General features: G+C 54.9%; 1 protein-coding gene across 3 annotated transcripts in view; it reads left to right on the top strand.

The window, feature by feature from the left end:
- Positions 1-24866, top strand: part of TFEB (transcription factor EB) — a 52475-nt gene extending 27609 nt beyond the window's left edge. For all 3 annotated transcript variants that reach the window (XM_003776834.4, XM_009241862.4, XM_054557472.2), the window contains exons 2-9: positions 17575-17806; positions 17890-18144; positions 19006-19086; positions 20789-20909; positions 21008-21064; positions 21647-21722; positions 22608-22755; positions 23766-24866. In XM_003776834.4, the coding sequence (XP_003776882.1) occupies positions 17575-17806; positions 17890-18144; positions 19006-19086; positions 20789-20909; positions 21008-21064; positions 21647-21722; positions 22608-22755; positions 23766-24245 (1450 nt within the window). In that variant the 3' untranslated portion in view covers positions 24246-24866. The remainder of the gene's footprint in view (positions 1-17574; positions 17807-17889; positions 18145-19005; positions 19087-20788; positions 20910-21007; positions 21065-21646; positions 21723-22607; positions 22756-23765) is intronic.
- The last annotated feature ends 1697 nt before the right edge of the window (positions 24867-26563 follow it).

The following is a 26563-nucleotide window of genomic DNA, read 5'->3' as shown; positions in this document are numbered from 1 at the left end:
GCTGATAAAATGTGTGTGAAGGAGCAAGGTGACTGTGGGCATCTGAGGCTCACTGCCATTGGAGGTCTCTGCAGAATATGCTTTAGAGTTCCCCAGTCAAGTGGTAGGTGTCTTTGGCTAAGGGGTGGTGGGGAAGGGAGGGCGCTAACTTCATTGGCTCAGGCACCAATTCAGGTGCTGGCACCTGGAAATCTTCAGGTGGGCACTTTTTACATCGTAGGGCCCAGAGCATGTGGCTGGGGCCCTGATAGCTTTTGCCACCTCACCAAAGCCCAGCCCTGGGGGTCTGCCAAGCCTTCTTCCCACATCTCCCTTTCTATGTCCAAGAGGCTTCCCCAGGCAGACCCTTCCCCAGTCGCCAGTTCCACGCTCACTGTGTTTCACAGATACTTAGGGAGCATCTACAAGGTGCCATGGACAAAAAGAGGAAGCTGTCAGGATGCCTCCAGGCGCTCACAGCAGAGGAAAGTGACCTGTGCGACTGAGGCGCCTGCCATGTGCCAGACACTGGCTCGCCCTTCCCAGGCCTTGTGCAAGGCCAGCAACACCCCTGTGGCATGGCATCCTCTCCTAGAGGGAGGTACAGACGTGCTGGGTGCCACAGAGCCTAGAGCCGTCTTCCACTTCCCTCCCAACTCTAGCATCCTGAGACTGTGATTGTAGTGTTTTTTCTGACTTCCTTTTCCTTTCTGTCAATGCCCCTGCCTCTTCCCCTAGCCCCATGGCTGCCATGTGGCTGCCTTTTAGTCAGCTGGGAACTGAGCCTCCTAGTAGCCTCTGTGTCTCTGTCAGGAACAGGATACAATTCAGGGACATTTTGGTGGGGGAGTAATTTTGTGCAGTGGCATACCTGTTTGCCCTGGCACAGGCTGTGTCATGTCTGCTTCTTGGAGAGGAGTCTTCTTCCCCTGGGCTCCACCTGTTCCCATCCCCAGCCCTCCCAGCTTCAGGCTACATGTCTCGTACCCTATAGGGCTGAGGGAATGGGAAGAATTAAAAGAGGGAAGTGGCATGTAGGTAAGGCCTTCTGAGGGGGGGGCTAGGGGAAGGGCAGGAGATGGGGATGGGGCAGGGTCTGGGCCTGGCGGTGTGCTCCCTCTGCAGACATGGTCCCAGGCCACAGGCAGGCACGCCAAGTCACAGCCCCTCTGACTTCTTCCTCCAGCCGCCAGCCCCAGCCTTTCCCCTTGATGTTTCATTTCCAAACCAGGTTTGCTCTGGGTGTGTGTGCTGGGGTGGCAGGGGTAGGAGTGTGTCTGCCTGTGCCATTCCCTACCCTGTGGGCAGGCCCAGCCATGGCAGCCTGAGTCTATCATCTCCCCACTCCGCCACTTGGATAGGAAGGTGGCTGCAGTCACTCCAGGCAGGTGTGTTGTTGGGAGGAGAACAGAGAGGATCGGTTCAGGCATTGGAAGGTGGGGTTTATGTCTCAGGTTTGAGCTCAAGCATCTTGGGTCCAGGGAGAAGGTGTAAGGCAGCTGCTGCCTGAGTCTCAACTCTATGGGGGAAAGCAGAGCAGCTCCGAGCCTTGGGGCCGGGCAGGCAGGAGGGCACGGAGCCCAGATGAGTGGAAGAGAATGATGACGAGAGAGCAGACTTCCCGATGCTCCTCCCCCGACCCCACCACATGCAGAGTTCAAGGCACCCCACTCCTCGCTCTGTCCTGGTAAAGGCAGAGTGCTTCTTATGGTGTTTAAGGACAGGAAAAGGGCTGGAAGTGTGTGTGTGTGAATTTTGCTTCCTGTTCCTTTCATACCTGGGTGTGGGCGGGGGGAGATGGGGGCAGGTTGGGGGGCAGCTCACTCACTCCATCCGGTGGGTGGGTGGCTTGGTGGGCTGTGGGAATGTTGCCATAGGAGGCCATTTCTCCTCTGTTGGGGGGAGATGGTGGCTTCCAGGTCAGGTCTCCTCCTCTGGCTCCCTGACAGAGATGGGGTGGGAATGCCAGCCGGAGCGCACATGGACAGGGCGGGAGCAAAGCTGAATTCTGGGTCTAGGGCAGCTGACAGCATTTGGGAATCCTGGGGTGGGCCCCTGTTAGCTCTTCCCAGAAGCCCTACTCTTGGGCAGGATAGGGGTGGGGGAGGTGTAAGGGCGGTTGGGGGTGGGTGTAGGTGTGTGTTGTGAGGGGAGAAGAGCCCCTGCTGAGTTCCTGGGCCACTGCTTGTGCTGTCTAGTGGCCTCTGCCAGCACTGGCTGCCCCGTCCTGCCCCCACCAGGCGTGACTCAGATCGAAAGCAGAAGCTGCCAGACACTGCACAGGGTGAAGTGAGGCAGAACCAACTGTGCTATTTTGGAACCTGGTTAATTCCCCCTTCTGCCCCCCACCTCCCTGCTCTCAGGGCTCCCATCCCCTCCAGCTGTCTGGCACTTTAGCTTCCTCAACAGGACAGTTGGGGCAGGCCTTGGTTTCCCGTAGCATGGACGTGGAAGGCCATGCTGAGGTCCCTGTCCTTGCTAGGCCCCTCTCCCTGGCCAGAGGTGCTGGATTCTGGGGACCCGCGCTCTGGGGTTGGGGAGGAAGAGCGCCCTCTCCTGGTGGGAACTCGTGGGCAGGGCGGCCCTGGCAAGATGACGGTCACCAGGCCTGGCACCCACTCTCCCCCTGCCCATCTTTGGCCGCTCTCAGGCCAGCTGTCAGCTGCCTCTCCCAGGGGTGTGAGCTGACGAGAGCTTCAGGTGGGAGCCTCTCCCGGCAGTGAATCTGAGGGTTGGGAGGGATTTCCGGACCCAGAGGGAAGATATTTTGGGGCCAAGGGCCTTTCCAGAACCCATGAAATCACACACCCTGCTGCAAGCAGACTGACCCTCCCTAGTTGATGGTTCTTCTTTGGACATCCTCGGCCTGCTTGGGATTCTGGCCCCACGATTTAGGGTTTCTTTGGAGCCCATCTGAGCCTGGGGGGCCCTGTGGTGGTGGAAGAGGTCCAGCCTGCGGTGGTGAAAGAGGTCAGTGGGTGTGTGTTTCTGAGCTGAAAATGGGTGTGGAGTTGAGAGCTGTCACCTCTTCATGGACAGGGTGGATGAGGGTCCCTGGCCCTTCAGAAGCTGTGTCGTTGGGAAGAGGGTGGACTTCACAGCTGTCCCGTGTGAGTATACATGGGAGTGGGCACAGGCCCTGCAGTATGGCTGCCTCTCAGGGAACCCTGAAGTCAGAGCTCCACTCTGCTGATTACCCCCCAGCAACCTGGTGAGGAGGATGTTGGTGTACTGGGGGAGAGAGGAGTCAGCAGGCAGGTGACCAATTAAAATTTGGGTCCTTGCCAACCTCAGGTGAGCAGGACGTAGGTTTCTCATTGCTCAGATGGAGCTGGGGTTTAGGCAGGTGAGAGGCAGAGGCAGCGCCGTGTGGAGGAGAGAGTGGGCTCCTAGACCTGCTGTGGGAGCCTCCGCACTTCCAGGCCTCCTGCGGAGCACACAGGCCCAGGCACACACTGTCCCAAAGGTTGTCTGCTCTCTTCTGGAGCCGCTCTTTGGGCAGGCAGGCAAGTCCTGGTGCAGTGTGTGTGTGCTGGTGAGTGTGTATGTGTGGACAGTGGCTTATGTGTGAGAGGTGGTGTTTGCATGAATGGGTGTGTCTCATATGGTCTGTCTGGGTTGCTTTTCCACTGGTAACCATCTCGGCTCTGAAGCTGTTTCCCCATAGACCTGGATTGTTTTCCCCTCCTGCACGGGCCAGAGCCCCAGCACCCAGCGAGCCAGAGCCCACCTGCAGCCTTGCATTCTGGCCTCCAGCTTGGCTCTTGGGCCTGAGAATCAGGCTGCTCAACTTCCCTGTGGAGCTCAGAAGGGCCCTGCCTGTCCTTTAAAATAGCTCTGTGCTTCCACCAGGGGCCTGTGCTTCCCTGATGTGTCCTCCCACCCGCAACCAATTTTCATGCTTGGAACCAGGGAGCTAAGTCCCCAGAAGACAACAAGTAAAGTTTCTTTAATGTGCCCACACATCTCCCAGGGCAGTTTGTTAAAATGCAGATTCTGACTCAGTGGGTCTGGGCGGTGCCTGAGAGTCTGTTTCTAACCAGCAAACAGGGCGTGCAATGCCTTAAGAGGCCCTCTCCCGTCTAAGGCCCTCCCCGTCCAGCCAGATGGTCGGTGGTCACCCAGGCAGGGAGCTAGTACTCACAGACCACCTCCAAGGTGCTAGGCACATCACATATTTCAGTTCCATTTACCCCCTCACTGACTGTGAGGAAGGTGGCATTACCGCTATCCTGTTGTACAGATGGGGAAACTGAGGCTCTGAGAGGTTAAGCACCTGCCCCCAGTCACAAAGCTGACAAATGGCAAAGCCAGATTTGAATTCTGGTCTGTCAGGGTCCAGAGCATATTCGTGATCCACTAAGCCCGGCTGTCTTCCAGAGGGCAGACTCAGGACAGATGATGCGGTGGAGGTGGAGGCGGGGTCAGAGGCTCTGTTGGGGAACTGCAAGGGTAGTCCTGGGTGGTTTTGAGGGGAAAGGATGTCTTGAGGGGAAGGAGGGTTGAATGGGAGTAGTTCTAGAGGAAACAAGAGCTGAGGGGAGGCTGGTGTCCTGCCCTCACCTGCTTAGCCAAGAGCCCCTTCACTAATGGGCTCAAGACCCCTACCTGCCTCCTCTGGCGCTTTCCAGACAGACTCTCCACAGGGGCACCCAGCACACTGTGGGGAGACCAGGCGCCCCAGTTCCACTACCTACCAACTGTGTGACCTCGGGCAAGTTTTCAGCCTCTCTGTGACTCAGTTGCCCCCTCTGTAAAACAGGGGATATGTGAACGCCTCCATCATGGTGGATGGAGCTGTGGTGAGGATTAAATCAGTAACACATATCAATGCAGAACAGTGCCTGGTGCAGAGTAAGCACTCAGTGTGCATAGTACTAATGCCTCTTGGTTTGCACCTGAGAGAAAACAGGCCACCTTCTGTGAATTTAATGCAATTGTCCATGCTCATAGGTGTTTTTGTCCTTTCTTCCTCCATTCCCCTCTCCACTGTCTTCTTTTGTTGAGGAAGACCTGGCTACTTCAGTTGTACAGTGGTTGTTTCTAAAGTACTCAGAAGCAGGTTCGACTCTTAAAAACAAAGCCAGGGGGTCTTTTTTTACAGCAGACCAGCCACAGGGAGGCTGGGGAGGCTGGGGAGGCTGGGGCAGCAGATGATGGAGGAGGAGCAGCCCCAGGAGCAGGGGCAGGAGCCAGGCACTGGTGGGGTTGGAGTGCTCTGAGGACTTTGGGCCTGGGGCAGGGAGGGCTGAGGCAGGGGTGGCTTAGGCACTGGGACCCTGAGAGCCATTATTAGAACTCAGGACAGATGCAGGGGGTCCTGGGCCTGCGGCTAGGTTTGGGACCAGGAAGCAGAAGCTGCTTTGCGTGCCCGCTGTGTGCCCGGCTGTGCTCGTTGTACCTGCCTCTTCTCACACTTGGAGTCAACAAGGCTTCCCTGCCCTAAGCAGCTGGCAGCTAGCAGAAGATGCTGGAGTGTGGATTCTTTTCTCCTGAGCAGATGGAAAAGCAAAGGCTGGATCCTAAGGCTGCCATGGCTCTGGAGAGGGAGCTCCCCAATGCCGGGGCAGCCAGCACATGGGACGGTGAAACCGGTGCCTGGCTCTTCCCCTCCCAGCCCTGCAGGCCGATTCCACCGGACCAGCCTTCCACACATCCATGCTGCCAGAACCATCAGCACACCAGGCAGGCGGTGGGGAGCCTATGAGAGGTCCCATATAGCCTCTGCATGTTATTTGTGAGGGTCTCGAGGCCCGGAGAGGGTGACAGGACTTGCCCAAGGTCACGCAGCTGGGTGGTGCATACCGATGCAGGTCTTCCAGTCTGACTCTGGCCTTAGGTAGGATTTTGTGCTGGGCCCATGGAGGCTGAGGGAGTCCTTGCAAAACAGACTTATCTCAGAGAGTCAGAGCTTGTGGGCCCCAAGTCCACAATGGCATGAACTGACCAATCAGATAGAGTCTTAGGCCTCATCTTCCCTGGGGAGGGACTTCCTTGACCACATCGGCTGACGTAGCATCCATTAAAACTTAGCTGATCTTCCCTGCAGGGGACGTGAGCAGGTTCGCTGGGGTGGGTCAGAGGGTACTTGGGGCAAGTGGAGTTTCAGTCTCTAAGCCCCTCTGTCACCCTCAGGCCCCTTTCCTGTCCTAGGAGCCATCTATGGCTGAGTCCCACTCCTCCCCCCAACCCTTACCACCCTAACCTCACTATGGTCTGGTGCCAGATCTCTGATCCCTGGAATCACATTTCTGTCTGACCAACTTCATATAGCCTCCCCTTCCGCCGCCTCCGACCCAGGCCCTCGAGTGGGCTAACCGTCTCAGTGAGATTCAGATTTGTCACCCTCTGAGCCTCCTGGGCATGGATGTCTTGGCTATTTAGCAAAAAGTATCTGTGGGTGGGGTCTGGGAGGGCTGAGGAGCATGCAGGCCTCTCTGGGGAACCTCTGTAGGATTCGCTGAGGGTGACATGGGATGAGGGGGGTGCAGGACTGGGAGTGCAGGGGACAACAAGCCATCTACATGGGAGACCTTTCCTATGGGCCCCAGGTTTCCTCTCCTGGGCTGGAGCTGGTGGTGGTCACATACCTGAGAGACCTGGGCTCGAATCCCCACTTCACTGTGTTCTTGCAGTGTGACCTCTCACAAGCTGCTTAATCTTTCCTTTCTTTTTTTTTTCTTTTTTTTGAGATGGAGTCTTGCTCTGTCGCCCTGGCTGGAGTGCAGTGGCGTGATCTCAGCTCATTACAACCTCCGCCTCCTGAGTTCAAGCCATTCTCCTGCCTCAGCCTCCCAAGTAGCTGGGACTACAGGCATGTGCCACCACACCTGGCTAATTTTTGTATTTTTAGTAGAGACACGGTTTCACCATGTTGGCCAGGCTGGTCTCGAACTCCTGACCTCAAGTGATCCACCTGCCTCAGCCTCCCAAAGTGCTGGGATTACAGACATGAGCCACTGCGCCTGGCCTACTTAACCTTTCTGAATCTCGGTTTTTTATCCTGCTGGTGTTGCTGTTTATCCCATCAAGTGTTTGTGGGGATGAATGTGATTGAACAGAGGCCCCTTGCACAGTGCAATGTGGGAGGGACTCGGAGCGTTTGCCAAGTGGGTGATAACTGAGTGTGTGGGGGTCACTGGACCAGCAGCCCTTGAGGGCCGTGCAGCTCTTTCTGGAAAGTCTGATGGGTGGGATGGTGTGGAGGTTCTGAAGAAGAAAAGTGATTTCTCTGAAACTTCCTTGTAGCTGAGGAGACTGGTAGGTGGCAAGGAAACAACTAGAGAACAAAGCATGGCAGACACAGGCAGGAGGCTGGAGTAGATGGAGTGCCCAGGAGGTGGGTGCAGGGGCACAAGGGGTGGGGGTTCAGTCCCACCACTCCCCAACCCAGGAGAAAGCTGGCTGCCTGCTAAGGGGATCCTTAGACTGCAAGCGGCAGCTGAAGGATGCAGCTACACGCGTGTGCACATGGACATGTGTGCATGTGCGCGTGCATGTGTGTGAGAGAGAAGAGAGAAAGAGAGAGAAGCGGACACGGAGAGACAGAGGGTCCACATGGGTGGCTGGGCCGGTCCGTGCATATCACAGGGGTGGAATCCTTTTCTAGTTTCTCCTTTCATGTTCCTATTAGCTACATGTCCCTCGTCCCTGTCCTGCCATGCCCAGTGGCAGTCTTCTTTGCCAGGGCCCAGCTGGTCCCAGTGGGACAGGACAGGGCGACTCCCTGGTCTGCAATGGCCTTTGAAGCTGCTCCCCCTGTTGTCCCAGGCCAACAGTCTGGCCAGCCAGGAGGCGCCAGTTCCCACCCTTTCCTGTGGGATGTGAGCTGAAACTTGGGGCTGATGGGCCTGAGCTGTGGGAACAGGAGGCCATTAAGTGGGCCAGGAGCTTGTGTGACCGCCCTTCCTCTCTCCTCTCCTTCCTTTCCCTCCTCCCCACCTCCTGCTGGTGCTCAGAGATTTAAAAACAAGCCCCTGACTGCCCCCTGCCCCCAGCCCTGCAGTCTCCCGCAGCGCATTCCTGCAGGGGGTCTGGGAGAGGCAGTGCAGAATGCATCCTGGGGTCTTGTTCTGCTGCCACTGAAGCGCATTGTGAGGATCTCCCTTTTGGAGCCTCTGCTTCCTCATGTAATTCATTCTTTGTTTCTTGATCTTTTTTTTTTTTGAGTTGGAGTCTCACTCTGTGGCCCAGGCTGGAGTGCAGTGGCGAGATCTCGGCTCACTGCAAGCTCCGCCTCCCGGGTTCACACCATTCTCCTGCCTCAGCCTCCTGAGTAGCTGGGACTACAGGCACCCGCCACCGCGCCCGGCTAATTTTTTGTATTTTTAGTAGAGACGGGGTTTCACCGTGTTAGCCAGGATGGTCTCGATCTCCTGACCTTGTGATCCGCCCACCTCGGCCTCCCAAAGTGCTGGGATTACAGGCGTGAGCCACCGCGCCCGGCCTCTTTGTTTCTTGATCTTTATTCATCACAAATAGGGGTTGGTCAGTCCTCAGTAAGTGTCCCCACTTGGCAGAGTGGTTCCATTTCATGAAATATACTGAAGACCACATCCTGCATGGCAGCGTTTGTGTGCTGTTGGAGACCAGTAGCACTCAGCCATGGTGATGCAGGACAGGGTCCCGGAGGGAACCTGCCAGGGTGATGGTGACATTCTCCATCTTGATCTAAACAGTGATTACACAAAGCCACACACCTGTAAAAATTCATTGAGCTGTACACTACAAATCTATGCATTTTGCTAGGATAAGTTGCACTTCACTAAAAGGGAAAAAGACCAAAACATGGCATTAAAACTGTTAAAAGCATGTGCGTGTCCCATTGACCTCATTTCTGCTTCTGATATCAAGGACCTTCCAATCAAACAATGCACACTTACCAGGTGTCTTGGGTTTGCTATGTTTCTGTATCGGAAGTTGCCAGCTAATATAATAAAAGGCTATATCATGAAGTATCTCCAGTGTGCCAGGAACTGTGGTAAACACTCCGACTACTTATCCCTTAGAACCCAAAGAAGTGGACATTATTATTGCTCACCTGCCTCTCTCATCTCCTGCAGTGAATGACATGATATACAAGCTCTGGAAAAGAAAGTCTTAAAAGACCCAAGGCTTTTGGAGAGGAAACAGAGGGCTCCTGGTAATAGGAAAAGCTGGCCTGAGGCCTTCCTGCCCCTATCTAGTAAGGAGAGACTGAGGCTGGGGTTACCACTAGGCTGCTCTGCCCCAGTCTGGGCTTTCAGATGGTGTGTGTATGTGTGTATGTGTGAACGAATGGATGAATGGATGGGACACTTCCCCAAAGGAACTTGTGCAGGGATGTCCCCAGTGGGCCTGGACGGAGCAACATTGAACAGTGACCAGAATGGTGACACCTCCCCTCTGCCCACAAATTCACACCTGCAGACAGCTTTCACACCCAGCCTCCTCACTTAGAGCACAACTGCTCTGAGGTAGACGTGGCCCCAGCTGGCAAGCCCTGCTTGACTGATGGGGAGACTGAGGCCATGCCCAGACAATTGAGTCCAGCCCAAGGCTAAGACTTGAACCCAAGCACTTGGCCTTTCCCACAGCATCATATGGGCAGGACTGCTGGCTCCTGGGAGTCGTAGGACACCTTTCCACCCCTCACCCTGTTTGGGTCTGGGCCATCTGATGCCCCCTCCCCAGGCCCTACAGTGACTCATGACCACCTCCGTAATTTGGAATGGCTTTGTCTATGGGATCAGTGATATCCTTGTTCTGTTTCCTAGTAGTTCATCAGGACTTCCTCTGCTGCCTCCTCTGCCAGAGGGGGCTGAGAAAAATCCCAAGTTTGGTATTTTTTTCTCTCTTCCCTTTCCTAGGCTGAAAGGTTCCTAGGAGGCCACAAAGCCCTTCCTTTGCCTCCAGGAATCTCGCACCTGTTCAGGAAGCTTTTGTTTAGCGGTCAGTTTCTTTCCCCAGGACTGACCAGGCAGCTCCCCCACAACTGAGAGTGTAACAGACTGAATCAGAAGAAAACTTCTTCCGACCACAGAGGTGCAGAGCGTCATCGATGGCTTAAACAGGCCTCCCAGCCTCTGGGCTTGCACACTTTGTTGTTTCAGCCGCCAGACATATGTTTTTCTGGGAATACAGGAAATTATCTCTGCTCTTTGAGGAACGGTAGAATTTTTTTTTCTGCCTGTGTTTGGGGATTCCAGACTGTTCCATCATCCCGGACACCCTCTGGCTCCTGGGCTGGATGAAAGAGATCAGCTGCTGAAACTCTTTGATCGCAGGGAGACTTCTTCAGTGAGAATTCCTAAAACAAAACGTGGCCGCCCTCACCCTGAATGCAGGACTGAGGCCAAACTCCCAGCCCCAGGGTTGGGGCGGTGCAGCCAGACTGCCAGGGTCCAGCCTTGCCACTCATTAGCTCTGTGACCTTCAGCAAGTGACAACCTCTCTGGGCCTGTGTTTCCTCATTCCTTGAGTGGGGACAATAATGGTACCCACGTCACTCATATCATGAAATAATTGTGATAATTACATAAGGTGCTTTGAACAGTATCTAGCACACAGTAAGCATTCTATGAGCATTAGCTGTTAGCATAAAATTTTTTTTTCAATTAGAAAGATATACATCTTCATTCTAGAGAAAGAATAACATTCCAAAATGCTTTTAAAACCACACAAAATACTTATGGTTACATCATCCAAAGAAGTCAGTAATAATTTTGTATATTTCCTCCCAAGAGGTTTTTCTATACATATTTTTACATTGTGATGATCAGATTTTATATATAATTTCCCCCTACATCCTATATTTTGTCACCTGACATATCCTCATGTTATTTATTGTAAGTATAGCAGTCCATCAGGAGGGACACACCGTAATTTATTTAACTATCCTATAATTGGACATTGAGGTTAGTTTTGACTTTTTTCTGTATAATGTGAAGTGCATCTTTATGCACAAAATCCTTTTCTGCATCTATGATTACTTCCTTGGACTGGTGAATATTTTTCAAGGCTTTGACATATATTGCCAAATTGCTTTTCCAAAGAGGTTGTACCAAGGTATGCTCTGGCAGTTGTGTTGAAGGTGCCTGGTACCAAAGGCATTTTAAAGTCGTAGACACACTTGGGGAAGGGGGAGTTTTGGAGAAGCGGTGGTGTTGGTGAAGGTAGTTTCCCTAACTCTTCTTTTAAACTATTTAATGTCTGCCCGCATACTTTTTTTTTTTTTTTTTTTTTTTGAGACAGAGTTTCACTCTTGTTGCCCAGGCTGGAGTGCAATGGTGTGATCTCAGCTCACTGCAACCTCTGCCTCCTGGGTTCAAGCAATTCTCCTGCGTCAGCCTCCCAAGCAGCTGGGCCTACAGGCATGTGCCACCACACCTGGCTAATTTTTGTATTTTTAGTAGAGACGGGGTTTCACTGTGTTGCCCAGGCTGGTCTTGAACTTCTGACCTCAAGTGATCTGCCTGCCTCGGCCTGCCGAAGTGCTGGGATTACAGGCGTGAGCCACCGTGCCAGGCTGGTCTGCCCTCATTCTTATGTGATTTTAAAATGAGAATACAACACACATACAGAAAATTATAAATTGTAAGGGAGCAGCTGTACAAATTATTGTAAATATGACACTCTCATGGCACCAAAACCCATATCAAATTACAGAACTTTCCTAATCCTCTTACCCACCAAGCCATCTTGTGTCCCCTCCCAGGCACTCCCCCAAGGGTAATTAGGATCCTGAGTTCTAACATAGTAGATTAATGTTGCGTTTTTTTGAACTCATATACGCAGAGCATGCTGTATACACTTTTGTGCCTGGCTTCTTTCGTTAACATTATGTCTGCGAGAGTCATCTATGTCATGTGTGACAGCAGTGCATTTGCTGTCATTGCTTTGTAGCATTTGATTGTATGGATGTACCACCACTTCAATTTATTTTATTTATTTATTTTTTTTGAGATGGAGTCTCACTCTGTCACCCAGGCTAGAGTGCAGTGGCACGATCTCGGCTCACTGCAACCTCCGCCTCCTGGGTTCAAGTGATTCTCCTGTCTCAGCCTCCCGAGTAGCTGGGACTACAGGCGCACACCACCACGCCTGGCTAATTTTTGTATTTTTTAATAGAGATGGGGTTTCACCACATTGGCCAGGCTGGCTTCGAACTCCTGACCTCAAGTGATCTGCCTGCCTCAGCCTCCCAAAGTGCTGGGATTACAGGTGTGAACCACCACGCCTGGCCCACCACTTCTTTATCTATCTTTCTTTAATGGACATTTGGGTGGTTTCCAGTTTTGGTTCCTATACACACAAACATTCTAGTATATGTGCTTTGGTGAACACGTGGATGCTTTTCTGTTGGGCTTGCATAGGAGGGGGTCCATGGGTCATGGAGTGTGTTTTCAGCTTCCTGCTCCAAGTTTTAAAGGATCATTTAGAGGGCAGAAAAATCCCCAAGGCAGTTCAGGCCTCACAAGCCACTGAATGGACTGGCGTCAGCTGAGAGTAGTTTGAGGGCACTGCATGAAGATGGTACTCCCCTCAGAAGCCCTTGTCTGGGGCTGTGGTAGAAACTGAGTGGGGCCCTGGCCCTCCAGCTCCAAATGCTCGGTGGCTGCTGGCCCTGGCTCTGTGCCTCTGCTGGCCACTCGGTGTCCTCATCCAGGGACCGCGGCTGGCCTAATGACCACTGCACCGAGCAGGGCAGGGCTTGGGCCAGCCCAGGTGGAGCTGGGGGGATTCCTCCCCCTTGGCGACCCACCTTTGGACATGACTGGAAGCACTGGAAGCAGGTCGGGCCCCCCGATAAACCCCCAGAAACTGCTGTGCTTCCTTTCTCCTGTTAACAGAATCACACAAGTCGCTCATATTCCCACTGTAAGAGCTGAGTGCTTCTCCAGTGGAACGAAGAACTATAAAAATCCCTCTTTATCCCTCCCCCTCCATCACCCCTTCCCACTCCCCTCCCCAGCGGTAACAACTCTGAACAGTTTGGGGTGCTGGGAGAGCCCAGAATAGTAGTTAAAGAGTGGGGGCTGTGAGCCAGCCTGCCTGGATCAAATCTCCATTCTGCTACTTAATCAGCTGTGTAACCTTGAGTGAGTTCCTTCACCTCTCTGTGCCTCGGTTTCCTCCAGGAAAAATGGGGACAATACTAGTACTCAGCTCATTGGGTTGTTGGGAAGAAAAAACAGAATTAACATTAGGAGAAGCACATTGACCAGCCCTGACCCATGGCAATCATTCACGAAGCATTTAGCGGCTGGTACTATGATCTTCCTGTCGTCTACACATATACCATTTCATGCTTCATGGGCTCAGGCTGTGCATTTTATTCTGCAGGTTACCTTTTCCACTCAATGCTGTATCTTTGATATCTTCTTTCCTACGCCTGAGACTTTCCTCTTCTGGGCTCCTCTTTCTCATTGCCTCTGTCATGGAGACCAGTGATTTCTCCCTGTCTTTCTCCTCCCTGTGTCCACATCTTCCCTCAGGTATGGCTCTGACAAAACTGGTTCATACTAAGGTGTAAATGACTGACAGGCAAGGCCCACACACAGGCTGGATGAAACCAGCTCTGGCCTGACCAGAGGAGACCGGGATCCCTGGTTATGAAGCGACTGCCACACACTTACCTTGAATCCTCCCAATGGCCCCAAAAGGCAGGTGCTGTGATTAGCAGGTGCTGCGTTTTACAGAGGAAGACAGCAAAGCACAGAGAGGTGAAGTAGCTTTCTGAAGACGCCTAGCCAGTAGGGGCAGTGAGCCTGTGGAACTGCAGAACTCATTTTGGACATGACTAAGCTGGAACCCAGTCTGGGCTTTGAGGCAGAGTCAGCTGAGAGGCTCTGGGTGGGCAGCAGCAGGAGGCAGCTGAAGGGTCCTGGGGGTGTTGATGATGGGGGCAGCCATGTGATGGGGGAGAGGCAGGGATTCTCTGGGTCATCAAACCCTCCCTCTCAGGAGGAGGGTGTTACCTGGGAGAGGCAGGGGAGAAGGCTCTCCAGGGAAATGCCCCATCCCTGGTGTCTACATGCAGTAGGCACTCCAGGCCCCCAGTGTTACTGAACGTGCACACAGTGGACCCTTTCCAGGCATGGTGGATCTGAAGGGCCAGATGGTGGGAGGCGCCAGGGACATTTTGGTTCTCCCACGTCCATCCTCTTAGTTCTTCCTGGCCAGACTGAGTGTCAGGGGAGGCTGTGAGTGGGCCCTCAGGGTTTGAGAGTGAGTAGGCGTGCTTGGAGGCTGAGGGTGGGGGGATTAGCATGTCCTGGACCACCCCCATCGCTCTCTGATCCCCTCAGGCCCCTCCCTTACCCCATACCCATCCCACCTACACCACACTCAGCAACCCAGGCTGGCAACCAGGGCCAGGGGAGAGGGCTGGAGCTTCACTGGAGGACAAGCTTTGTGGGTGTGACAGCTCCAGCGGTGGGGTTAGGGAGCCTCACTACCCTGCCAGCCTCTGTCAGGCGACAGTAGCTAAGGCTACTGACACCCACTGATGCACAGACACCTCGCTGTGTCCACTTCTCCAACGTCCTCTCCCAGGAGGCTCACCCAGATTCTGGCAGGGGGCGGTGGGGCAGGGATTCCCAAGTCCATTGTGCGGATGAGGGAACTGAGGCTGGCCCAGCCAGTGATAGGCAGGGTCCAGCCCAGGCTCTCCTCATAGCAAAGCCAGCTCCAGTCCAGGCGAGGCCAGGCCAGACGCTCAGCTCTTTGTCAGAGAAACAAGGGGATCGTTCTCCCCTAGCCCTCCCTGTGCCGGCTGGCACCGCCAGGCCCGGTGCCCACACCCCCACTAGGGCCAACTGAAGTCAGATTGTCCCCAAGGGTGGGGGGGTGAGCCAGTGCCGTGTGGGTGGGTGTGTAGGGGGTACAGCTGCGAGGGGGTGGGTTGGGCTGGGGTCAGAGCCTGTGAGGTCTGTAGGGCTAGTGTGCGTGTGGTGGGCAGTGGGGGTACAAAGACAGGGATACCCCTCTGTAGCAGCATAGGAAGGGGGTGGGCAAAGGCATGGGTGGAGGCTGCAGCTGTGTTCCTGCTGCAGGATGGGAAGGGAGTGGTGGGCATCTGCTCCTTTCTTTCTGGGGACTGCCCCGTTGGGAGCTGGGCGGAGAGACCCAAGGGGCTGAGACAGCCCCTTTACTGATTCATGGTGTAGAGGGGCAGAGAAGGAAGGAGGGTGGGGTGAGGGCCACGGCCTGCCTTCCTACCTTGTCGGGAAGGCACAGTGGTGGTGGGAGGAGCCCTGGCTGGCAGTCAGGTGGCATGGGCTCCATTCCCGGGCCTGGCAGCCAGGCAGCCTGCAATAAGCTTCCTCCCCTCTCTGTGTGGAGACCCTCTCCTCCCCAGCATGGGCTCAGAGGCCATGCTGCCTGGGGCTGGGTTCCAGCTCTGTCCCTTTCGCTGCCGAAAGACACTTAATCTCCTGTGCTTCTGTTTCTCCTTATCTATAAAAGGAGAGTAATATGCAGAACTACTTCATAGGGCTGTTCCAGGTGAAGGAGTCTGGAACATTGCCTGACATACAGTAAATGCTCAAATAAATTCAAGTTATTCTTATTTCTATTATCTGGTGATTTTCACTGAATATTTGCTAGTTCTTTTTGCTAATGCTGACTAAGTCCAGTGTCTGGCATTAGCCAGAACATGTCAGCCTTTGCTGCTTCCCTTTGCCACCCCCCGAGGTCTGGGCCTCATTGTTAGGAGCTTGAGACACAGCTCTGGCTTCTGGTCCACACTGATCAGTTCACCTGCCAGTCATGTGCCCATCCATGTCTCATGCACTCAGCCTCCCAGGTGCTACATACTGTGCAAGACCTATTAATTTCATATAGTGCTCCAGTCTTCTGAAGCAGAGACTGTTTACTAATGAGAAATTGACTCTCAGAGAGGTTAAGTGACTTGCCCAAGGTCACACAGCAAAGAAGTGGCAGAACTAGGGTTCAAGCCCACATTTTCTCAGTTCAAAAGTCCTTACTCAACCACAAAGTCATACTGCCTCTTGCAATATCCCCAAGATGGGACCCTCCAGCCCCTACCAGGACCTTCATGGGGTCTGGACACACTCAGGAGCCCTGCACCTCTCAGAGTCTCAGCCTGTCTCAGCTGGGGAGGACCTTAGAAATCACTGGGTCCAACCCTTTCATTTTGTGCATGGAGAGATGGAGGCTCAGAGGGGGAAGAGACTTACCCAGGGTCACTTACCCAGGGTCACTCAATGAGCTAGGGACAGAGTGGGCCCAGCTGTAGGACTCATTCTTCCCTGTCTTTCCTTCCAGACTGGGCTGGGGGGCTTAAGTCACACCTGTCCCACTGAGACCTGTAGAAGATTAGGGCTGATGTGCTAGTGGGAAGTCCTCTTTGGGCTCTGGCAGTGCCAGGTGCCTGGAAGTGGCCCTCCCCATACAGGCCTTCCTAAGCCTGTGGACTTGCATTTCTCTTTATTACACTGTAGGCTCCATGAGCTCAGGAACTGCAGTTGTATCCCCATTGCCTGGCTCACAAATAAGATACATTTCTTCACACATGCATTCAGCATTTGCCATGTCCCAGGTCCTGGGCCAGAGGCCCATGGTATAGCAGTGAAAAAGACAGAAAATGCCTGCCCTCAGGGAAGTTTGCATTCCCAGTAAGAAAGAGACAGACAATGAATGAAATAGCTAGGCAAAAATGCATCGTATTTACGATGGTGATAAGTGATATGGAGGAAAATAAAAATAAAAGGGAAGGGGCATAGGGAGTGGTGGTGGGGGGCTTTGTAATTTTAATAGGGTGGTCCTAGAAGGTCTCTGTAAGGTAACATCTGAGCCTTGGAGGAGGTGAAGGAGTGAGCCATGATGTCATCTGGGGGGAGAGCATTCCAGGCAGAGGGAACAGCAAGTGCAAAGGCTCTAGGGTGGGGGCATGTCTGGGATGTTTCAGGGATTTCAAAGTGCCTGGAGGATGTAGCCGGAGCAGATAAAACAAGAGGGAGAGCTGGCAGATGGGGTCAAAGGGGAACATGAGGTGGGCCAGATCCTAGGGGGCTTTTCCAGTCATGGTAAGGACGTTAGCTTTTCCCCTGAGGAAGGTGGGAACCACGGGGAATTGTGAGCAGAGGGGAAGACAGGATCTGACTTAGGATTTAACAGGAGTTAAATGAGTTGCTTTACTGAGTTGCCAGTAGAATGTCCTAGGGCAAGCCAGAGGAGGCAGTCTGAACACTGGGCTGCTCCTGCGGGATTCCAGATAAGACCCAGGATAGGCTGGGCCCACCTTGTGGCAGCAAAGGAGGATGGATCTGAGGTCGGATCTAACAGGATCAGGATGTGGGCGTGACACAGAGAGGAGTGGAAGTTGACTCTTAGAGTTTGGGATTTACCAACTGCAATGAGTGAAGAAGACAGAACCTTCAGTTTTGGTCCAGGAACCAGGAAACTTGGATTCATGTCTCAGCTGTCACCCGCTTGCTCAGCGACCTTGGGCAAATCTCTTCCCTTCTCAGGGCTCGATGTCTTCTCCTCTAAAATGGATGCGGTCCCAGTCATTCTGGCCTCCCCCTGCCAGCCCCTGTGCTTTGAGGAGGACACGTGCCTCATATACCTGCCGCCTCTTCTCGTCCACAGGGAGCCAACGCCGGCAGCCACCATGGCGTCACGCATAGGGCTGCGCATGCAGCTCATGCGGGAGCAGGCGCAGCAGGAGGAGCAGCGGGAGCGCATGCAGCAACAGGCTGTCATGCATTACATGCAGCAGCAGCAGCAGCAACAGCAGCAGCTCGGGGGGCCGCCCACCCCGGCCATCAACACCCCCGTCCACTTCCAGTCGCCACCACCTGTGCCTGGGGAGGTGTTGAAGGTAGGGCCTGTTCTGGCCTGCCCCCTACCCTGTCCCCACTAGTCCCAGCCTCCCCTAGAGCCCTTGCCTTTTCCCCCTCCCAGGTGCAGTCCTACCTGGAGAATCCCACCTCCTACCATCTGCAGCAGTCGCAGCATCAGAAGGTGCGGGAGTACCTGTCCGAGACCTATGGGAACAAGTTTGCTGCCCACATCAGCCCGGCCCAGGGCTCTCCAAAGCCCCCACCAGCCGCCTCCCCAGGGGTGCGAGCTGGACACGTGCTGTCCTCCTCCGCTGGCAACAGTGCTCCCAATAGCCCCATGGCCATGCTGCACATTGGCTCCAACCCTGAGAGGGAGGTGAGTGAGGAGCTGGCCAGTGGCCATGCTGCTTGCAGAGCTCATGCCCACTGCTGTGCTTCTGAGACTCGCAGTCTAATGGCAGAGGCAGGGGTGCCACCTTCAGGGAGACTCAGTCTGAGGTGGGGACAGAGCCCTTCTCAGGGAGCCCCAATCTCAGGGGGGAAGACACAGCCCTGCCCTCAGGGAGCCTCACAGAGGAAACGCCATCCTTACTTTCAAAAGCTGTGCTAGGAAGTCAGGTGCCGTGGCTCACGCCTGTAATCCCAGCACTTTGGGAGGCTGAGGCAGAGAGATCACTTGAGGTCAGGAGTTTGAGAACAGCCTGGCCAACATGGTGAAAACCTATCTCTACTAAAATACAAAAATTAGCTGAGTGTGGTGGTGCACGCCTGTAATCCCAGCTACTCGGGAGGCTGAGGTAGGAGAATCACTTGAATCGGGAAGGCGGAAGTTGCAGTGAGCTGAGATCGCGCCACTGCACTTCAGCCTGGGCGACAGAGTGAGACTCCTTCTCAAAAAAAAAAAAAAAAAAAAAAGAAAGAAAAAAAGAAAGCTCTGCTAGGGAGAAACAGAAGACTTATCCGGGAAAGCCCAGCACACTCCCCAAGCCAGAGACAGAAGTGAGATCAAGGAAGCTCCCTGGGCAGGTAGGCTCCTTAGCAAGAACCGTAGCTTCATGTTGGGCCAGTGGGACCTGGAGAGCTCATCTCTTCTCTGGGCCTATTTCCTCTTTCCCCAGATAAGTAGGTTGGGTGAGGTGGGCTCCAAGGTCCCTCCAGGTCAGTGGTTGTCCCGGTGCCTCTTTCCCCTGCCCACCTCCTGGTGGGCCCTCCCCAGATGGACTTTTCTCTTTTCCAGTTTGATGATGTCATTGACAACATTATGCGTCTAGACGATGTCCTTGGCTACATCAATCCTGAAATGCAGATGCCCAACACGGTACTCCTGGCTAGGGTGGGGTGGGTGTGCAAGGGTTCTAGGGAGGGGGGCACCCACAGTGGCTCTGAGCCTGGAGAGAGTGGAGACAGGGTTCTCACTGGGCAGAGCTGGCATGTTTCTGTAGAGATGAGTCATTTTCACTAAATAATGTGACAAGGGCCGGGGCCAAGAGGAATTATGAAGCAAGAAGGATGTGCCTCAGCCTCTGCGCACCATGGGGCTTCAGAGGGAAGAAGGGGCTGGGGACACAGAGCGGGCCTGTGTGGGGAGCTTTCCAGGTTGGGGAAGGGGCAGAGGGAGGCATGGAGAGCACTGCATGGGTGGAGGGGCAGTGTATCTATAGGAAGGTGTGGAACTAATGCGCTCCTTTGGGGACCTGGGCCTCCCCTCCTTTACCAAGCCCAGGGCCCAACAGGCAAAAGTCTGTCTGTGTCTCTTACTCCATGGGGCAAGTGATCTGGGGCTGGCCTTGTCCCCAACCACAGGAACACTCCCTCTGGCAGCTTCCTGCGTCTCCTGGCAGAGGTAGGGTAGCAGGTGGGGAGGTGCTGGGCTTGGAGTCAAGAGGCCCGGCTTCTGGCTTTTGCTGTGACCTTAGGAAATCCCTCAAGCATACTAAACCCCAGTTTTCTCAGCTGCATAATGGGGGTGATGCTCTCTACCCACAGGATTGTGGGAAGATTAGATGAGGGAAGAAATTGAGGGCAAGCTCTCTACAAAGGTGGCAGGTGTGTGCACTGAGCAGGTGGGATTGCCAGCGCCCCTCCTGCCCACTTTTCTTTGGAGCTCCTGAATCTCAGCTGCTTACTCCTGCCTTTGGGCATGAGCCTTTCACCCTTATCCTGGCCCCAGCCCATGCTACCAAGGGAAAGTCCCCAGTTCCTGTGGTGGGGAGTCAATCCTCAGTCCCGACTGCCCTGGTGACATCGCTGAGTGGCTTAGTAGGAGCTGGCCGGGACTGGTTGGGTCCAAACCTATAGCTAGCAGGGGCAGTGAGGGCTGAGGAGGGAGGGAGGATGCAAGTGATTGGTCCCTTTAGTAGTTCCTGTGTACACTGTGGGGTATCTGGGCCTGTGATTTGTTCTGCATGTTTCTGTGGCAGATCTTTCCAGAGCTCAGATCTCTCCCTGTCAGACTCCTGCTTAAACTTCCCTTGGCTGCCCATTCCAAAACTCCAGTATCTTTGCAAGTCAAACACTGTACTGGGGATCCAGATACATCTGCCCTGCCTGCAGCACCTCCACCCCCACCACTTCTGCCCTTGAGCTGCTGGAATTGTGCTCTGCCAAGCTGCCCTGTCTGCTTGTGCCCTGGTGGCTGCCTGGAGTGCCTTGCCTCACATCTCTGCTCAAGACTCGGAGTTCCACACCCTCCAGGAAACCGTCCAGAAACTCTAGAATTGATTAGATCACCTGCTCTAGGGCTTCCATAATGCCTGGGGCCTAATCCTATCACATATTATTGGTTGTATCACTCTCTCAGCCACTCTAGGCCAGGGGCTCCTTGAGGGCAGGGACTACATCTTATAATAGCTCTGGACTCTGCAGACCTTCAGGTTGAATTGCTGGGTGAAAGGGTCTAAGGTGAATTTTGACACTCCAGGTGTCCCCAGGAAGGACTGCTCCTGGGATGATAGGCCCTAGAGGGGGCTCCCCGTGGAGAGGGGGATACTCATGGGTCTCCCTCACCCCCCACCCCACAGCTACCCCTGTCCAGCAGCCACCTGAATGTGTACAGCAGCGACCCCCAGGTCACAGCCTCCCTAGTGGGCGTCACCAGCAGCTCCTGCCCTGCGGACCTGACCCAGAAGCGAGAGCTCACAGGTACTGCCTCCCTCTACCCCTGTGCCTTTGAATACCCGACTCCTCCCTCCTTTTCTCCCTCCCTCCCAGCTCCTCTCTCCTTCTCTTTTGGCCTCCAGATGCTGAGAGCAGGGCCCTGGCCAAGGAGCGGCAGAAGAAAGACAATCACAACTTAAGTGAGTCCTGGCCTGCCCCTCTCCCTGCCTCCCTCTTCCTTGTTCTCACCTGAGCTGGCTAAAAAGCCACTCCCTGACCTGCACTGGTGGAAGGCTTCCCTGCTCAAGGCCAATTCACTTGCAGATGGCTTAAGCCCTCCCATTGCTGTCGCTCAGTGGTGCCTGGGACTATTAGTGCTGTCTTTCCACTAGACCTCTTTAGGAGTGGGTAGGAAGGATTCCTGTGAGGGAATTCATGAAACCCCCAGTTTATCAGGTTGTTTTCTGGGTTAAGCCATGGAACCTGGGTCATCAGAGTTCTGTGTAGCAGGGAAGAGTCCTACCCCAGGCAGCTTTGCTGTGCTGCCAGCATCACTAGGGCTGATTCTACCTTTCAGCGCTCTTAATTGTGTCTGGCCTTTGCCCTGGACCCCCTAATCCCTGTAGAAATCCCAATCTGTTGGTCACCTCTTACTTCCTGGAAGAACTAAATCTAAGCTGCAGGTTGCCCTGAAGCACCCCTCCCTGGGCTGGGTACTTCTCCCCATGGGGTGGGGGGTCCCCATCCCTCTAATTGCTCCTTCTGGAATCTGTTACCTTTAGTTGAAAGGAGACGAAGGTTCAACATCAACGACCGCATCAAGGAGTTGGGAATGCTGATCCCCAAGGCCAATGACCTGTGAGCAGGTTTCTGAGGGGGAGGGTGATGGGTCTGCGATGGGCAGCAGCTGACAAGTATTATCTGCCCTCAGCCCCGTGCTAGTTACTGGGATGGGAGGAGAATTCCTTCTAGAAGCTCATCTATTTGAGAAAAGATCTCTCCCTCTCCCAAATCAGGAAAGAATCAGGAAAGCTCAAGACAGATGAGTTTCTGTCCTGGAAGTGAGGCTGAGGTCAAGGGAGGCTTCTTGGAGGAGGAGTCATGCTGAGAAAGTTTTCTTAAGGCCATTGGGCTGGCAGACAAGAGGCTGGGCTCACGCCTGTAATCCCAGCACTTTGGGAAGCTGAGGCAGGCAGATCACTTGAAGTCATAAGTTCAAGACCAGCCTGGCCAACATGGCGAAACCCCATCTCTATTAAAAATACAAAAATTAGCTGGGTACAGTGGTGTGTGCGTACAGTGCCAGCTACTCGGGAGGCTGAGACAGGAGAATTGATTGAACCCAGGAGGCGGAGGTAGCAGTGAGCCGAGATCTCACCACTGCACTGCATTCCAGCCTGGGCAACAGAACAAGACTCCATCTCAAAAAAAAAAAAAGACAGGTGTTTGAGGGGCAGGAGGATTAAGAATCCATGGTAGGCTGGGCTGGAGTCTTGGTAGTCTTGGGAAGGAGGCTGCTCTGAATTGCCTGGTTTCATGGGATTAATGAGGTGGGCAGTGGCAACAGAAGTCACCAGGGAGGGCCTATTCTGTGCAAACTGAGATCAGCCACCTCCACCTCCAGGTCTGGGGTTGCTGGGTAAGACTGGGACAGGCCACATAAGCTTTGCAACCAGAGCAGTGGCAAGGATTTGGCCACTCTTCTGAGCATGCACCTCTAATTTGCCTGGCCTGCTGCTGCAGGGACGTGCGCTGGAACAAGGGCACCATCCTCAAGGCCTCTGTGGATTACATCCGGAGGATGCAGAAAGACCTGCAAAAGTCCAGGGAGCTGGAGAACCACTCTCGCCGCCTGGAGATGACCAACAAGCAGCTCTGGCTCCGTATCCAGGTCTGGTCCTGAACTTGGACTTCTTTGGTAACTCTGACCCTTAACCTGGCTCCTGGCCCCAGGGAGCAGTACTTGTACTTCTGAAGTTGGAGACACAGGAATGATGCCCATTAGGAAGGAGGATGTATCCGTTAGGATGTTTTGCTTTGGTAACAAACAATCCTCAGCATCTTTAAGCAACACATATCAGCTGGAGGTTCTGTTCTGTGAGACCCTCATTCTGGGACCCATGCTGCTGGGACCCAGCTCTCTGATGGCACATCAGAGCTGGCTCTTAAAGCCATTGTCACTCTTAAGGTGCCACATATCACTTCTGTTCAATGGGCCTGGCCAATGCAAGCACACTCTACAAGTACTCTAACCTCAAGAGGCAGGAAAATGCAAACCTATCATGTGCCTGGAAGGTAGACAGCTGGAATCATTTGGTGGGTGGCACTAGGAATCTCCACAGGGCCAACCTAAAGAACCAGGAGCTTGGCAGAGTCAGCCCTACCAGCTGGAACTGAGAGTTCTAGTCCTGGCTCTGAGTTGAGGGCCTCTTGTCCTCTTTAGACCTGAGGCTGGCCCTTTACACAAAGGGCGATTGGACTGCACCTTGTTTCTCTTTCTTATGGTAGATGATACAATTTACATTAAAATCTAACACACACAGGCACAAAGTGAAAAATCAGTTTCATGAAGTAACGCTCCGCTCGTCCTTAATGGATGCAATGCATTCTAATAATTTCTATTCTAGTCTAGTCTAGACAAGTCAATTTCAATTAAAAAAATAGAAAGCTGGTCAAGACTCACTACAGTGGCTTCACAACCCACTAATGAGTTACGACTTGTAGTCTGAAAAAACACTGGTCTAGACTCTAGAGCTACCCTATGCTTTCTTCCAGCGGAAACACTTTGGGTCTTGGGTGCCGTAGGGCAGGGGCAAGTGCTGTGATGGAGGCCCAGGGGAGGGGTCCTGGTGGCTGGTGCCCATAGGTGTGTTCCCCAGCCTTCTGTCTGCTCCCCTGCAGGAGCTGGAGATGCAGGCTCGAGTGCACGGCCTCCCTACCACCTCCCCGTCCGGCATGAACATGGCCGAGCTGGCCCAGCAGGTGGTGAAGCAGGAGCTGCCTAGTGAAGAGGGCCCAGGGGAGGCCCTGATGCTGGGGGCTGAGGTCCCTGACCCTGAGCCACTGCCAGCTCTGCCCCCGCAAGCCCCGCTGCCCCTGCCCACCCAGCCACCGTCCCCATTCCATCACCTGGACTTCAGCCACAGCCTGAGCTTTGGGGGCAGGGAGGACGAGGGTCCCCCGGGCTACCCTGAACCCCTGGCGCCGGAGCATGGCTCCCCATTCCCCAGCCTGTCCAAGAAGGATCTGGACCTCATGCTCCTGGACGACTCACTGCTACCGCTGGCCTCTGATCCACTTCTGTCCACCATGTCCCCCGAGGCCTCCAAGGCCAGCAGCCGCCGGAGCAGCTTCAGCATGGAGGAGGGCGATGTGCTGTGACCCTGGTTGCCCCTGTGCCAGGGAACAGGGGCCGGCCTGGGGGCTGGGAGGGCCGGAGGCACCTCCCTCCCACCCTTCAGGCTGCACTGTGTGTGAAGTAGCCACCTGCCCTGCCTCCCTCCTCCCCGCTGGCCCCTGTTTGGACTTAGTGCCTGTCTGGCAGCCTGTGGGGTCAGGAGAAGCACCCCCCGGGCAGCCCTCTTGACCGGCCCAGTGGGAAGAGGCCTTCAGCCCCTCTCCCGGAGATGGAATCGCGGGGCAGGGAGGGGCAGGGTGTTCTAGAGGTGAGAAGAGGGCCTGGTGGAGATGCCCTGTCTTCTGAGCCCGAGCCCCTCATTACCAGTGAAGGACATGCTTGAGGGGTTCGGGAAGCTCCTCATCTGAGGCAACTGGTCCTGGGGGTGCTCAGGCCTGCCTTTTTGGGACTCAGATGGCAGGAGGTCCACCCCGCAGCCTGGTCCTCGGCTCTCCCACAGGTGGGCACCCCCCACTTTGGTGCTAACAGCTCTCCACCAGGTGGTGTGAGCGCGGGGGCTGCCAGAAGCGGGAGGGGTCACTGCCGGAAGAGCAGCTGCCCTCCGACCCCCCACTTTGTGCCTTTAGTAAACACTGTGCTTTGTACTTGCTGGTCCTGTCTCTTTGGAGTGGGTCTAGGGCTGACAGCGAACGGGAGGATTCAACCCAGCGGGCCCCCTCCAGAGTGCGGATGCTGCCTGAAGGGGGTCGGGGTGGGGGGTACAGGGAAGAGGGAACACTCTTGTCACCTGGTGTCCCCACGCCTCAGCCCTGCCCGGGGAAGACGTGGGGTTTGGGTGCTGATGGGGGCACGGTCCCTCCTCACGGCCACGAGGTGGCGCTGCGGCCACGCCGGTCCCACACCTCCAGCCGCGGCCGGAGCGAGACTAGTTGATGTGGCGAGTGGGCTGCTCACAAACCAAGTGCGCCGCCCTTAGCTGCTTATTTGGGGCACCCTGGGTCCGGGGTGGGGGGCATGCTTCTTCTGTCCCACCCCTGTTCTGGGGGTGACCTCCCCAGGTGGGCGGCCACCCGGCTTGAGAAGCTGTAGCTGGGCGCTCTGGAGGCGGCGCTCGCGGTCTGTCTGCCAGACGGGCTTCCTGGTAACTGAGGGGCTGCGTCCTGCTAGGGCTTTGGGGAAAGGGACCCCCGTGAGCTAGACAGGGAGGAGACGGGAGTCCAGGACGGCGCGTGGGGGGTTATGGGCCCGGGTCCCTCCGCCCCGCTCTGGCTCTGGCAGCGAGGCCTGGGCGCGGCCTTTCCTCCGGGCTGCAGTCCTTGGGCCTCTGCTTGGAGACGTTGGTGTTTATGACCTCGCCCAGGAGCGGGACATGGGCTGGGGACAGTCAGGGTTCGAGTGGCGGCTGCTCGAGCCCTGGTGCCTGGCGGGAACGGGGAGAGGGCTTTTCGGGCTTCATCCAGTTCGCCTCTGCTCTCCACGGCCGCTTCAGGCGGAGACCAAAATGGCTCCCCGTCATCGCCCTGAGAGGCTGAAGGAGCCTAATTAAAAAAAAAAAATCCCGGGATGAAAATGGCTAATAGGGCAGTTTCCTCTGTGCCGAACGGGAGATCAAATCAACGTTGAGCAATTAACGTGCGAGGGGAGAGAAGGAAAATGGGCCGGGCGGCTGGGCGCTGATGGTGGCCGGGCTGGCGCAGGCTGCAGGATTAATCTCAAGGTCAGATGGAGCCGGGGATGACCTTGTGGAGCCTGAGCCAGCCGGGGCGCTGGCGCCTCCTCCTAGTTCCAGGTTCCACCCCACCACCTGGGACTTACCCATTCCCTGGAAACCCCTCTGAGCCCCGTCTGGGTCAAGCCCTGAACTCTGTGAGACACCTGATGATCTAGGCTTGGGCTGCCTTGGCCGGGGGGTGAAGGCTCCGGGAAGTCCCAAGGCCGGTCCTTCAGGCCCCTGAGAAGTCTCTCCCGACCCCACTGGCTCTTCCACTTCACTCTGGGGATTCACCTAGTGGAGTGGAGGACTGCCCACCTGCTTCCTCTCACAGCCCTTCAAGAACACGGATAGCCCTTCCTGCCAGCAGAGGTCTGCTAAAAAGAAATAAATATTTAAAATATTTTTAAAAAGGGGGAAAAAAAAAAGATCACTGATATCCCTGCGTCCACCTGCCTGCTGCTTTCCTGCCCCTGGGCTCCTTCAGCCTGGCCATACTCATTGGAGTATGGACTGCACATTCGACAGGACAGAGGGTGTGAGTGGGATTCTGTCCACAAGAGGGTGCCCTGGGCCAAGACTAGGCAGCTGCCCGACGCGGCTGGTGGGGGTGGGGGAGTCTCAGCTTCA

The sequence above is a fragment of the Pongo abelii genome, chromosome 5 (assembly GCF_028885655.2).
Source record: "Pongo abelii isolate AG06213 chromosome 5, NHGRI_mPonAbe1-v2.0_pri, whole genome shotgun sequence".
NCBI classification, from domain to species: Eukaryota; Metazoa; Chordata; class Mammalia; order Primates; family Hominidae; genus Pongo; species Pongo abelii.
Note: the sequence above shows the minus strand (reverse complement) of the source record. Positions and strands in the feature narration are given on the sequence as shown.